Source organism: Hyla sarda, chromosome 2, assembly GCF_029499605.1.
Source record: "Hyla sarda isolate aHylSar1 chromosome 2, aHylSar1.hap1, whole genome shotgun sequence".
NCBI lineage: Eukaryota > Metazoa > Chordata > Amphibia > Anura > Hylidae > Hyla > Hyla sarda.
In genome coordinates this window covers 24,873,345-24,888,879 of record NC_079190.1, presented here as the reverse complement: position 1 = coordinate 24,888,879, position 15,535 = coordinate 24,873,345, and the positions used below count along the sequence as shown (strand labels likewise).

The window sequence follows — 15,535 nt, the reverse complement described above, 5'->3', positions numbered from 1 at the left end:
GACGCCGGGGATCGGGGTCCCCAGCACCCGGGGTGCACATCCCGCACCCGCTCACGTCCTCCGGAAGAGGGGCGGAGCGGGTGCGGGAGTGACACCCGCAGCATGCGCCCGGCCAACGAATCAGGGCGATCGTGAGGTGGCACCAGTGACACCTCACCCCTGCAGGCTCTGGCTGTTCGGGGCCGTCTCTGGAGACCCGATTGACCCGAAATTGCTGCAGATCACTGGACTGAATTGTCCAGCGATCTGCGGCCATCGCCGACATGGGGGGGGCAAAATGACCCCCCTGGGCGATATGCCGGGATGCCTGCTGAATGATTTCAGCAGGCATCCGACTCCGGTCCCCAGCTGGCTAGCGGTGGGGACCGGAATTACCACGGGCGTATGGATACGCCCTGCGTCCTTAAGGACTCGGAATGCAGGGCGTATCCATACGCCCTGCGTCCTTAAGAGGTTAATGACCAAGCCCATTTTCACCTTATAGACCAGGCCAATTTTATTTTTGCGTTTTAGTTTTTTCCTCCTCGCCTTCTAAAATCCATAACTCTTTTATATTTCTATGTACAGACCCATATAAGGGCTTGTTTTTTGCGGGACCAATTGTACTTTGTAATGAAACCTCTCATTTTACCATAAAATGTACTGCAAACCCCAAAAAAAAAATTTTAGGGAGGAAATTTTAATGAAAACCACAATTTTGCACATTTTGGAGGGTTTTTGTTTTCACACTGTACACTTTACGGTAAAAATTACATGTGTTCTTTATTCTGTGGGTCAATACGATTAAAATTATACCCATGGCTAGATACTTTACTTTTATATTTTTGTACCGTTTAAAAAAAATCTAAACCTTTTGTACAAAATCAGTAATCTAAAATCGCCCTATTTTGACCACCTATAACTTTTTTATTTTTCCGTACATAGGACGGTATGAGGGCTCATTTTTTGCGCCGTCATCTGTACTTTTTTTAGATACCACATTTGCATATATAAAACTTGTAGATAATTTTTTATTAATTAATTTTTTAATAAAATGTGACAAACAAGCAGCATTTTTGGACATTTTCTTATTTTTTACGTTTACGCCATTCACTGAACGAGATCATAAACAATATATTTTGATAGTTTGGACATTTACGCACGCGGCGACACCAAATATATTTATTTAAAAAAAATTACGATTTTTGGGGGTAAAATGGGAAAAACTGACAATTTTCATTTTTATTGGGGGAGGGGATTTTTCACTTTAAAAAAAAAAAACTTTTTATCTTTACATTTTTCAACTTTTTTTTAACACTTTTTATGTCCCCATAGGGGACTATCTATAGCAATCCTTTGATTGCTAATACTGTGCATTGTCTATGTATAGGACACAGCACTGCTCAGTATTATCGGTGATATTCTGCTCTGGTCTGCTCGATCGCAGACCAGAGCAGAAGACCCCGGGAGACAGCCGGAGCTAGGTAAGGGGACCTCCGGCTGTCATGCTGGATGATCGGATCACCGCGGCAGCGCTGCGGGTGATCCGATCATCCAATGAAAGTGCCGCAATGCTGCAGATGCCCTGATCTGTATTGATCACGGCATCGGAGGCGTTAATGGCGGACATCCGCGCGTTCGGAACCAGCCGTGTATGACGCGAGCACCCTTCCGATGCTCGCGGTCATACACAGGACGTAAATGTACGTCCTGGTGCGGGAAATCCCGCCAAACCAGGACGTACATTTACGTCCGTGGTCGTTAAGGGGTTAATGAAAATTTGTCAAACACCTGAGGGGTGAAGTTTCCAAAATTGGGTCACATGTGGGTATTTATTTTTTTGCGTTTATGTCAGAACCGCTGTAAAATCACCAATTTAGGCCTCAAATGTACATGGTGCGCTCTCACTCCTGAACCTTGTTGTGCTCCCGCAGAGCATTTTACGCCCACATATGGGGTATTTCCATACTCAGGTGAAATTGTGTTACAAATTTTGGGGGTCTTTTCTTCCTTTTACCGCTTGTGAAAATAAAAAGTATGGGGCAACTCCAGCATGTAAGTGTAAACATTTTAATCTTTTTACACTAACAGGCTGGTGTAGCACCCAACTTTTCCTTTTCATAAGGGGTAAAAGGAGAAAAAGCCCCCCAAAATTTGTTAGGCAATTTCTCCCGAGTACGGAAATACCCCATATGTGGCCCTAAACTGTTTCCTTGAAATACAACAGGGCTCCGAAGTGAGAGAGCGCCATTCGCATTTGAGGACTAAATTAGGGATTGCATAGGGGTGAACATAAGGGTATTCTACGCCAGTGATTCCCAAACAGGGTGCCTCCAGCTGTTGCTAAACTCCCAGCATGCCTGGACAGTCAGTGGCTGTCCAGAAATGCTGGGAGTTGTTGTTTTGCAACAGCTGGAGGCTCCGTTTTGGAAACACTGCTGTACAATATGTTTTTCATTTTTATTGTGGGGGACAGTGTAAAGGGTGTATATGTAGTGTTTTACCCTTTCTTTTGTGTCAGTGTTTTCAGGGTACATTCGCACCGGCGTGTTACGATGAGTTTCCCGCTAGAAGTTTGGGCTGCAGCAAAAAATTTGCCGCAGCCCAAACTTGAAGCAGGAAACTTACTGTAAACCTGCCTGTGTGAATGTACACTGTACATTCACATGGGGGGGGGGGCAAACCTCCAGCTGTTTCAAAAATACAACTCTCAGCATGTACTGACAGACCGTGCATGCTGGGAGTTGTACTTTTGCAACAGCTGGAGGCACACTGGTCCGACAACCTTCAGTTAAGTTCTGTTACCTAACTCAGTATTTTCCAACCAGTGTGCCTCCAGCTGTTGCAAAACTACAACTCCCAGCATGTACTGATCACCTAAGGGCATGCTGGGAGATGTAGTTATGCAACAGCTGGAAGTACGCAACTACAACTCCCAGCATGCCAAGACAGCTGTTTGCTGTTTGGGCATGCTTGGATTTGCAGTTTTGCAATATCTGGAGGGCTACAGTTTATAGACCACTGCACTGTGATCTCCAAACCGTGGACCTCCAGATGTTGCAAAACTACAAATCCCAGCATGCCCAGACCGCAAACAGCTGTTTGGGCATGCTAAGAGTTGTAGTTTTGCAAGATCTGGAGGGATACAGTTTAGCGACCACTGTATAGTGGTCTCAAACTGTAGCCCTCCAGATGTTGCTAGGCAACTTACCAACTTCCGTAGGATCCAGGGAGCCATCCTCTTCTGCTGCACGACATCGCCACCAGCCGATCACCATCGCTCGCAGCCTCCGGATGGGTAAATGGATCTTCTGCCCCGGTCCTTTGTCGGTTCCCCGTTCTGCCCCGCCTATTGTGGGTGGGCAGAACGGGGAAAACGAAAGTTAACCCCTCCCCCCCGCCTCCGATCTGCTATTGGTGGTCGCGTCTAGACCACCAATAGCAGGGATAGGAGGGGTGGCACCCCTGCCACCTCACTCCTATCCCTTCAGGGGGATCGTGGGTGTCTTAGACAACCACGATCCCCCTTATATTGCGGGTCTCAAGGGTCACCATAGACCCGAATGACCGGGATTGGCGCAAATCGCAAGTGTGAATTCATTAGCGATTTGCGCCGATCACTGACATGGGGGGGTCTAATGACCCCCCTGGGCATTTGCGTAGGGTGCCTGCTGATCGATATCAGCAGGCACCCCGGTCCCGCCCGGTGCAAGGCGGGGACCGAAATTCCCACGGGCGTATGGATAAGCCCTGGGTCCTTAAGGGATTAAACCTAATTTACATTTCAACCCATGATAGTGTCATGCTAAGCAGACCACATTATAAAAGTGCTGAACCCTGTGATGTAGAACTGGCGGACTATCTGATGTGTATACTGGACTATCTGATGTGTATATTGGACTATCTGATGTGTGTACTGGACTATCTGATGTGTGTACTGGACTATCTGATGTGTGTACTGGACTATCTGATGTGTGTACTGGACTATCTGATGTGTGTACTGGACTATCTGATGTGTATACTGGACTATCTGATGTGTATACTGGACTATCTGATGTGTATACTGGACTATCTGATGTGTATACTGGACTATCTGATGTGTATACTGGACTATCTGATGTGTATACTGGACTATCTGATGTGTATATTGGACTATCTGATGTGTATACTGGACTATCTGATGTGTATACTGGACTATCTGATGTGTATACTGGACTATCTGATGTGTATACTGGACTATCTGATGTGTATACTGGACTATCTGATGTGTATACTGGACTATCTGATGTGTATATTGGACTATCTGATGTGTATACTGGACTATCTGATGTGTATACTGGACTATCTGATGTGTATACTGGACTATCTGATGTGTGTACTGGACTATCTGATGTGTGTACTGGACTATCTGATGTGTATACTGGACTATCTGATGTGTATACTGGACTATCTGATGTGTATACTGGACTATCTGATGTGTATACTGGATTATCTGATGTGTATACTGGACTATCTGATGTGTATACTGGACTATCTGATGTGTGTACTGGACTATCTGATGTGTATACTGGGCTATCTGATGTGTATACTGGACTATCTTATGTGTATCCTGGACTATCTGATGTGTATACTGGACTATCTGATGTGTATACTGGACTATCTGATGTGTATACTGGACTATCTGATGTGTATACTGGACTATCTGATGTGTATACTGGACTATCTGATGTGTGTACTGGACTATCTGATTTGTATACTGGGCTATCTGATGTGTATACTGGACTATCTGATGTGTATACTGGACTATCTGATGTGTATACTGGGCTATCTGATGTGTATACTGGACTATCTGATGTGTATACTGGACTATCTGATGTGTATACTGGACTATCTGATGTGTATACTGGACTATCTGATGTGTATATTGGACTATCTGATGTGTGTACTGGACTATCTGATGTGTATACTGGACTATCTGATGTGTATACTGGACTATCTGATGTGTATACTGGACTATCTGATGTGTATACTGGGCTATCTGATGTGTATACTGGGCTATCTGATGTGTATACTGGACTATCTGATGTGTATACTGGACTATCTGATGTGTATACTGGACTATCTGATGTGTATACTGGACTATCTGATGTGTATACTGGACTATCTGATGTGTATACTGGACTATCTGATGTGTATACTGGACTATCTGATGTGTATATTGGACTATCTGATGTGTATACTGGACTATCTGATGTGTATACTGGACTATCTGATGTGTATACTGGACTATCTGATGTGTATACTGGGCTATCTGATGTGTATACTGGACTATCTGATGTGTATACTGGCTTTCTGACTCTGTCCCAATGACAGGTGTTAAGAGAAGGATGAGACATGTTTTTTTATTTATATATTTATTAAGAATAATACACAGGATAAATGTCCGTCCTCGGCTCCCGGCTGTAGTCATAGGCCTCAGTCTTCACTATTCTACAGGATGGTTCTGTTCCGGGTCCGGTATCTTGGTCCTCAGGCTGACGTTAATGTCTTTTCTGGAAATCTTTACTGACAAATGCTGTAAATCTGTATAGTGGGTCACATGGTATAAGGTGACGCCGCAGAATCCCAGGTATTCAGCCACCATGACGGGGACATACATAATCTCCTCGCAGTGTCCGGTGCACAGATCCGTATAGAAGGAGACCTGACCGACACTGAAGAGCAGCAGCACCACAGAAGTCACTAAGGTGGAGGCCAGCCTTATATGGCAAACAATCCGGCTGCTGTATGACCTTTTGTATAGGAATCCAGCTTGGCACACATTATATATGGCTCCACAAATAAATGCCATACCTGAGCTGATCCTGTGTATTGTAGGATTGTTCTCCATAGTAAATACGGCATTCAGGGCTGTTCCTATGCACATGATGCATCCTAAGGTAAACAAGATCTTCTGGTAAATCCTAAAATGCTTCGCAGATGGTTCAGAGCGCAGGAACATAAATCGGTGCTGCAGGTAGGTGACGGCAACTCCTATGATGGGTGCACCAAAGAACACAACCTTATATATTATCCACTCAGGATATCCTACAGCCGTGTCACTGATAAACGGCTGTCTGCTATGTCCTAGGGCGATGGTCAAGGTGACAAGAGTGCTGAGGCCCAAAAGGTTCCATGTGACCCAAAGGATAGGCAAGAACCCTAATCCCTGGATCTCCATGGCACAAAGAAACAACACAAATCGCTGAGATAAAGGAAAGATTCGCTAAGCAAAAGCCGCTGTCTCTGTCCAACTCTCTCTGTGTAATCAGATTGTCAGGTGGGGTTTTCTATAGGCTCGGAACTCGATGATGTCACATCTGTGATGTCATTCTTTGGTTCATCTCGGTAACACCATCATGCTGCATACTGATTGGTCCTCAGTGTTGTAGATCTTTATGCAGACAATCCTGGCATCACGTTTGCTGATATTTAGTGTTTCCACAGTCAAATAAAACTAGTAATGGCTGAATCCACATTTCAACAGGGTTTTCCAAAATCTCTTCCAACATGAATTCATCTGAATATAACCTTATGTATCTGTAATTCTGCCAATTCTCTTCTTTTACTACAAAGGTTAATGTTTTGTCAGATGTACAACATATAAAAAGGTTTTTAACATTTCTGTGACTGCTCAGTGGTTAAAAAACCAACACAAAACCATTGCAGATGGGGTTGTACTTGGATATATTTGTACATTTGTAGATATATTATATTTTATTGTTTTCTGTGTAAAGTCCAATACAAAGAAAATATGTAGAAAAAAATTCTGCACTTTTCTTTCTTTCTTTCTTATTTTTATTTTTTTTTAAAGCTCTTTTAAAAGAAACCAAGAATATGTCCGTACAATGCTTTTCTAACATACATACTATTACAACAGTTCTTTGGGTCAGCTGATTGACAGCCCTTCTTTAGTTACACAATATACCTGTATCTTGGCCCCCATAGACATCACATGGTAACAGTACCTACTGCGTCCATCGGTTTCATGGCCGTCCTGTGGGGCCAAACACGACCACTTTCACCTCCTTTTCTTATGTTTATAATTAAAAGTTTGTTAAAAAATAAATTGTGGAAGGAAAACAAATTAAATTAAACTCAACCTGTCTCAGGTAGCCCCCCCCCCCCCCTCCCCTGGTGACATATTTACCATAGAGCCGGTATTGGGGTCTTGCACTATGGAATAACAGCACGTGCCTCATTGGTCTGTGTAGATTACTGAGGTCTGGTGCGCTCCTATATTTGCAAATAACTATAAAAATGTGCAGTTTAAACAAGGTAATAGGTAATTTCCCATTGGCCTCCTGAAATGCTGCTATGAAGGAAGGTTTGGGTTACACCTGGAATCAATTACCTCCAAACTGAGATGAGGAAATGTAAATGGAGACGTGAATGGCCCTGTTTATTATGTTTATTTATACTGTAAAATATATTGTAATCTGCGCTGCATTTAGGATCAACATATTATATCAAAACTCAAGAGTCTCAAAGAAAAGGGATAAAAAGACCAGGGAACAGGGGCGTAGGAACCCTCACAAATCTGGGGGATAGCATTTTAATTGGTTGTTTTGCAAGGGCGGAGCCACAAAGGACCAGAGGGAGTGGAGCCATTCAATGTTGGGTGACGCTACAAAATTGAGCTTCAGGCTCCTCAGCACAGGTACCTTCAGGGAGCAGTGAATTCAGGAGACCGGGACCTGTCAGGACTGTGGGAGGTCAGGATCTGTCAGGACTGTGGGAGGTCAGGATCTGTCAGGACTGTGGGAGGTCAGGATCTGTCAGGACTGTCTGAGGTCAGGATCTGTCAGGACTGTCTGAGGTCAGGATCTGTCAGGACTGTGGGAGGTCAGGTTCTGTCAGGACTGTGGGAGGTCAGGATCTGTCAGGACTGTGAGAGGTCAGGATCTGTCAGGACTGTGGGAGGTCAGGATCTGTCAGGACTGTGGGAGGTCAGGATCTGTCAGGACTGTGGGTGGTCAGGATCTGTCAGGACTGTGGGTGGTCAGGATCTGTCAGGACTGTGGGTGGTCAGGATCTGTCAGGACTGTGGGAGGTCAGGATCTGTCAGGACTGTGGGAGGTCAGGATCTGTCAGGACTGTGGGAGGTCATGATCTGTCAGGACTGTGGGAGGTCATGATCTGTCAGGACTGTGGGAGGTCAGGATCTGTCAGGACTGTGGGAGGTCAGGATCTGTCAGGACTGTGGGAGGTCAGGATCTGTCAGGACTATGGGAGGTCAGGATCTGTCAGGACTGTGGAAGGTCAGGATCTGTCAGGACTGTGGGAGGTCAAAATGTGTCAGGACTGTGGGAGGTCAGGATCTGTCAAGACTGTGGGAGGTCAGGATCTGTAAGGACTGTGGGAGGTCAGGATCTGTCAGGACTGTGGAGAGGTCAGGATCTGTCAGGACTGTGGGAGGTCAGGATCTGTCAGGACTGGGGGAGGTCAGGATCTGACAGTACTGTGGGAGGTCAGGATCTGTCAGGACTGCGGGAGGTCAGGATCTGTCAGGACTGTGGGAGGTCAGGATCTGTCAGGACTGTGGGAGGTCACGATCTGTCAGGACTGTGGGAGGTCAGGACTGTGGGAGGTCAGGATCTGTCAGGACTGTGGGAGGTCAGGATCTGTCAGGACTGTGTGAGGTCAGGATCTGTCAGGGCTGTGGGAGGTCAGGATCTGTCAGGACTGTGGAGAGGTCAGGATCTGTCAGGACTGTCTGAGGTCAGGATCTGTCAGGACTGTGGGAGGTCAGGATCTGTCAGGACTGTCTGAGGTCAGGAACTGTCAGGACTTTGGGAGGTCAGGATCTGTCAGGACTGTCTGAGGTCAGGATCTGTCAGGACTGTGGGAGGTCAGGATCTGTCAGGACTGTGGGAGGTCAGGATCTGTCAGGACTGTGGGAGGTCAGGATCTGTCAGGACTGTGGGAGGTCAGGATCTGTAAGGACTGTGGGAGGTCAGGATCTGTCAGGACTGTGGGAGGTCAGGATCTGTCAGGACTGTGGGAGGTCAGGATCTGTCAGGACTGTGGGAGGTCAGGATCTGTCAGGACTGTCTGAGGTCAGGATCTGTCAGGACTGTGGGAGGTCAGGATCTGTCAGGACTGTCTGAGGTCAGGACCTGTCAGGACTGTGGGAGGTCAGGATCTGTCAGGACTGTCTGAGGTCAGGATCTGTCAGGACTGTGGGAGGTCAGGATCTGTCAGAACTGTGGGAGGTCAGGATCTGTCAGGACTGTGGGAGGTCAGGATCTGTCAGGACTGTGGGAGGTCAGGATCTGTAAGGACTGTGGGAGGTCAGGATCTGTCAGGACTGTGGAGAGGTCAGGATCTGTCAGGACTGTGGGAGGTCAGGATCTGTCAGGACTGTGGGAGGTCAGGATCTGTCAGGACTGTGGGAGGTAGGCTGTGTGTGCGGTCAGGGCGGGGAGTTCTCTACAGCCTATGTAGACACAAAAACACCTTAACGTCACAGGGTGTACATGTATGCCCTGATCGCAGTACGAGTGTATGAAGTGCACTTACTTGCTGAGCGAGCTTCATTCCTGGTAAGTGAAGGGTACAAGAGTCTTGATAGAATAATACAGATCTGTAATCTTGTATGATGTGTATCATAATTCTGTAATCTTGTATGATGTATATCTTAATTCTGTAATCTTGTATGATGTATCTTAATTCTGCCGTTTGTAACCGCAAGGCCCGTACCGTACTTCTCATTTTCTCAACTGCTGATTCCTAACTGTTGTGCACGTACATCCTGTTCTTGTGTTCTGCTGACTTGTAACTATTAAGCAACATGGTATATATATATATATATATGAACGTTGGCAAATAGTAAAACAGAGCGTACTTAGACGGCATCTTGTGTGCATGTATTTTTTCCACACCTGATAAGACGCTCTCCTGGCCAGTACAAGCCTTAAGCCAAATTGGACCTAGTACCAGGGGTACAGAAAAGACAGAGAACCAGTACCAGGGGTACTGAGTAGATTATTCAGCAATACCTTTCAGCTGGGGGCTCAGTCCGGGGTCGAGAGGGTCATCCTCTGGACCGGTAAGAACCATATCCTTGTGTGGTATTGACAATCCGGGGGGCACTGGCCGCGTCTCGATTCCAGTAAGTATAACAGTTACTTTCATATCGTGTCTGGGACACAGTATTACAGTATTTGACTTCTGTTCAGGGAACAGGGGAAATGTGGAACTAAGAGTAATTTGACAATCCAGGGTGGTTGTCTTGTTTCAATTTGGCTTAACGCTTACAAAAAACTTCTTGTATTTCTGTTTAGTTCTGTTTAGTGTTTTACTTGTAACTTCCTTTTTTTCCCCTTACGCTTAAGAAGACACGTGAGTATACTACCCATTGCTTTAATGTCTAGAGTAAGGTGCATATAACTGTTATAATATTAATACTAATAATAATAATAGTAATAATCTGCTGGTTCTCAAAACATCTGTAAGACGCCCCACCCTCCCGGCTAGAGGAAACTTGTTGACCCGGGATGTGGTGAAAGCAAGTGACAGTTTGTTCAGAGATACCGTGCATGCTCAGTGATTGGTGCAATTAAATCAGGGAATCCCTAATCTGTTGAGAGGAATTGTCGGAACCCTCAGAGTTCAGTACAGCCAAATCCAGAGATTGTGGTTTTGCACCAATTACGGAACATGGGTTCCAAATCATCTAAGTCCTATCCTCCTCCCCTTCCCGGTGAAACATGTAAGGCTTATGTGGCCCGAGTTAGCCCTACAGGATGGGACTTAGTGAATCCGTGGGTAGATGATATAGTTGGTTGGTCAGAATTCATGAAGGACTCCAGCCCATTCCCAAGGGAGGGGGCCAATGATAAATACCACCTGACCCCCACTCTAACAACTACATTTGTAATCTCGAGAAGGGTAGAGAGCGTATATGGAGAGAATTAGAAGAGGAACCAAGTTTTCAAACAAAAATCATCACTGCCTATTGCTGTGGCATGCAAACAAAAACTAGGTGAAACTGTTACTGAATTTTGGGAAAGGTTCACAGCATGTTGGCGTTATGATGCAGGGCTGTGTAAATTGTTTGATAGGATTAGAGATCGTTGTCAGAAATAGAGACTCAAAGTTTTGGTGGAAAAGCAGGTGATTTGTGAAGGAGAAAGCATGTGAAGCAGTGTGAGGAATGTAGGATGAGCAGAGCTGAAATTGCTGGAATAAATGAAGTGAAGATGAGTGTTCAATGCTATGGAATGGAGTAATGTGGTAAATCGCTTGGAAAGCCCTGTGTATGTGGTCATATGATGGCGTTTATAGGATGGTTCTTATGATATAAAGTATGTTATATATGTGTGAGGTGTATAGAATCAGGAGTGTATAGAAAATGACCAGTGAATGTTTTCCCTGTGAAGCTGTTTGTGTTGTAATGAAAATGGTGTTAAAAGAAAAATATATTCACGTGGTATTAAATTTAACTATTTGATGATATTTCATTAATTTCTTGCCTTCACAGTAACACAGGGTTGATGCCAAAAAAAATGAAATGTATCAGGAAATGCGATTAATTGTCTGATTATATTACAGGAGTAATAACAGAAGAAATTTGGCCAAGAAGATAAAATAAATATAAAAAGTGATCACTATTTAATTGATAAATATTACTTTAGGCATTTACAATCAAGCTAATGGTTTACTGGATTATAAACAATGCGCATTGGAGATAATTATTTTTCAAATTTTTGAGAGAGCTGTGTACACTTTTATTTTTATATCTTTGTTGAGAATGTGGGCCCTGTGTGTTGTACGTTAAGTATTTGTAAATGTCGGTATTGTTACATGTTATGTTTCTTGTATGTCTCTTGATGTTATGTAACACTGTCAGTAACACATGTGATAATAGATGTTTCATGGTGACTGACCAGAACTGGGGAAAGACAAGAAGCCAGACTCAAAGGGGTGGTGACTGGTGACATAGAGGTTTTGGAGGAGTAAGGCGGGGTTTACAGGGAGCATGACAGCCTCTTCTTCTTCTTCTTCAGATCTGGTGTAATTTTGTTTTTCAGGGGATGTATGTGTATGTGCATATGTATATATATATATATATATATATATATATATATATATATGCGTATATATATGTCTACTGTTTGAAATTGAGTATGTCCATAGCACCTGTATACACAATGCCCCGAGGGTGACCATTTAACCTTCCCTTCCTTTCGCATCATACCTGAATGCCCTGTAAACCTCCTGAGAAGAGACCTCATATGTAAACTCAAATTACATATCACTGCATCCCAGTCCAGGTTACATGTCACGTCTGACCTCACACCCATAGTCACACCTGCAGGGTACTGTCCTGCTGGACATTATCCTGTTGTGTCCCCGGCCCAGGTCCCAACTGAGGTAGACCCCATTGTCTGGTCCCATGGAGACCATGATGTAGGACATATTGACTGTACACCATACAAGGCAAGACTCAAACCAGACATTCTCCCGGTCTACCATAAACAGAACCCCTTGTCATAGGAAACAAATCAAAGGTATCCGCCCTATAATCAAACATTTCCTACAAACTTGAGTTTTGGAACATACTGTCTCTAAACCCAATGGTACTGTCTGTTTTGTACCAGACCTGAGAGCCATCAACAGACTAATTGTGCCTATTGCCCCTATAGTTCCTCATGTCACCCAACTGTTGTCATCAATCCCAGCACAGGCAACTCATTTTTCTGTCCTCGATCTGAAGAATGCTTTCTTCTCGATCCCAGTGGACAAAGAGACCAGACTCCTTTTTGCTTTTTCCTTTGAGGGACTACAGTTAACCTGGTGTAGAATGCCCCAGGGGTATGCTGATTCACCAGTTGTGTTCAGCATTGTCCTCCAAGCCTTTTTACAATCATGGCACGCCCCCCAGGGTTCTGTTCTCCTCCAAAATGTTGATGATTTGTTAATGTGTAGTTTCTCTGAGGAGGCCTGCCTTGAGGATGGTGTTGTGAACAGGTTGAATATCTGGATTTTGTTCTGCCAAAAGGGAAAAGGGAGTTGAGCAAGTCTAGAGTTCAGTCTGTAGCGGGCCTGGTCACCCCGCACGCCCAGAAGGAAATGCAATCTTTCTTGGGTATGATAAACTACTGCAGACAGTGGATTCCCGACTGCTCATAGAGATGCAACCCTATCAGGCAAACCAGATCTAATCAAATGGTCCTCATAAATGTACAAATCTTTTAATAACGAGTCCAGGGCTAGGTCTCCCAGATTACAATTTGCCTTTCCACATGTATGCACGAGACAATTGTAAAACCATGGCGGGTGTGCTGACACAGTTTCATGGAGGTAAACTACGTCCTTGTGCCCTTTTTCTCAAAGGTGATGCCCGTCTCCGTACAGGGGATGCCGGCATGTCTGTGAGCTCTTGCTGCCTGTGCTATGATTGTTGAACAAGCTACCATCCTCACTTTAGGACATGACACTACCTTGTACACTTCTCATGATGTTATCTCTCTCCTTAAAGGCCTACATACACAACACATGTAAACACAACGGCTCTCTGGATATGAGGCAATTCTCCTCAGTAATCCATCCTTGAAAATGGTGTATGCCTCCCCTACATCTGGCCCTGCGCACTAGTTGGCCTGAAAATTCATGATGATGTGATGCCGGACATACATGACTGCTTGCAAGTCATCCACACTGACGCCTCACCCAGACCCGACCTCTCTTCAGTGCCCATACCTGATGCTCCAGAAGTCTTTGTAGATGGGTCATGCACCCGCCCCAATGACAATGTTTACCATGCCAGTTATGCTAAGAAACCTGTCACCATTTACATGCACTTACCCTACCATCACAAATAGTCTTCATTCAATGCAGGACACACACACACGTGGGACTGATCACATTTCAAAGGGCAATGCTCTAGCAGACCACACCCCCAAACTGGCTGCTACACAACAACCTACCTGTCTCACTGATGTTACCAGTTCTTACACCTCCTTCACTCGTAGACACACAACTTCTTCTCTCTCTTCAGTCCTCTGTTCCCAAACAAGAGGAATATGATTGGTGTTATCCAGTATTGCAGAAAAATCCTGTAACAGGATTGATCTGCAAAGAGGGGACACCATGCATACCCCAACACAGTGCCACAGTTTTATTGCTCATTTCCACGGAGTAGGCCACAGGGAGCACCTTTGAGAAGTGGAAACCAGTCCTTCCCATCATACTCTCAGAAATTAGAATGACCCCCCCATAAGACTTTAAAACTCTCCCCTTTTTGAGATTCTCATGGGTAGGCCTTTCCCGACTCCATGGGCCCAACAACCACTTATAACAGAAGAGGGGGACCTCAACCAGATAAGGGAACAATATGTCACAGACCTCATCCAAACCCTTGATAAAGTAGAACAAAATGTTGTCTGTAATTCTCCTTCTCTCCCACAGGAACCAACACACCAGTTCCAGGAAGGCAACACTGTCCTGGTTAAAACTCTGTCGAAAGGAAAGAAGCCCGGAGACTTCACCTTTGGACCCCCAACCACAGTTGTTGCCGTGACGAGGATGGCGGTTCTCACGGAAGACAGCCCTTCTTGGATCCACGCCTCTCGGATCAAACTCGTTCAACATCACCCAAAGGAGGTAATAACGGGGGCAGACAGCCCTGACCTTGAAAGCCTACCGAAAGATGTACCCGCTGATGCCCTGGCCTTGTTCTGGCAGATGGTTGAAGAAACTAAGTCTCCTGATGTTTGCATTAATGACTTTATTGACTTTGATTCACCCCACGGTGACTCTACAGAATGAATTAGAGAGACACCCAAACGATAAGTTCCTGAAACACCATATAATGTTAGCACAAAACCTCACTGCGAAGGATTGTTGGATATGCACCCATGCCCCTGTGTCTGCCCAAAGCATGCCCTACTTTGCTATCCCTGTGCCCTCATATGTATTATTTCAGGGAGACTGTTTTGACATGCTTGCTGACAACGAGACACCATATGCAAAGAACTGAAACACCTCAGTGGGTATTCCTATAGTAGGATGGGTGGGGCAGCCATGGTGGCAGGGAAACTTAAGCAGCCCAGGCCCAGGACCACACCAAATGTTGGTCTTCAAAGGGGGTTCCTGGGTAACTCGAGTGGTCACACATATACTAGACCTAGGAGTGATCCCCACAGAAGGAATAAAAGTTAGTTTTGACGGGACATCCGCAAGTGCTGATCTTCTTAAACCCAGCCAGATAGAAAGGTACTTACATGACCCAAGGTGGCCAAATAACACCCTCATTACTCAGGCTACTCAAGACGTAGACTGCTATAATATAACAGGACACCAACCATGCAATGACACGTCAGAATACCAACTTACTGATCCAATATGTAATAACCCAGATGTGGGCTACTGCGGTAGATTAGGGCAGATACCTTCCTGGTGTTACTTAACAAATGCCTCTAGACTTATTGACATAGTTAATAAACTTATCAATCAACATTCCTCTTTCTGGGAGCTCCCACGAGACATCTATTGGGTATATGGTAGGGAA

General features: G+C 45.0%; 1 protein-coding gene across 1 annotated transcript; it reads right to left on the bottom strand.

Annotated features, from left to right (window-relative positions):
* Positions 1 to 5,464: 5,464 nt before the first annotated feature.
* Positions 5,465 to 6,199, bottom strand: LOC130357348 (DNA damage-regulated autophagy modulator protein 1-like). The gene has a single exon (XM_056560035.1). The coding sequence runs from the start codon at positions 6,197 to 6,199 to the stop codon at positions 5,465 to 5,467; it is 735 nt and encodes a 244-aa protein (XP_056416010.1).
* Positions 6,200 to 15,535: the final 9,336 nt, after the last annotated feature.

Bases quoted from the DNA above. Each gene is read 5' to 3' on its own strand.
- LOC130357348 (XM_056560035.1), bottom strand. From the start codon at position 6,199: ATGGAGATCCAGGGATTAGGGTTCTTGCCTATCCTTTGGGTCACATGG.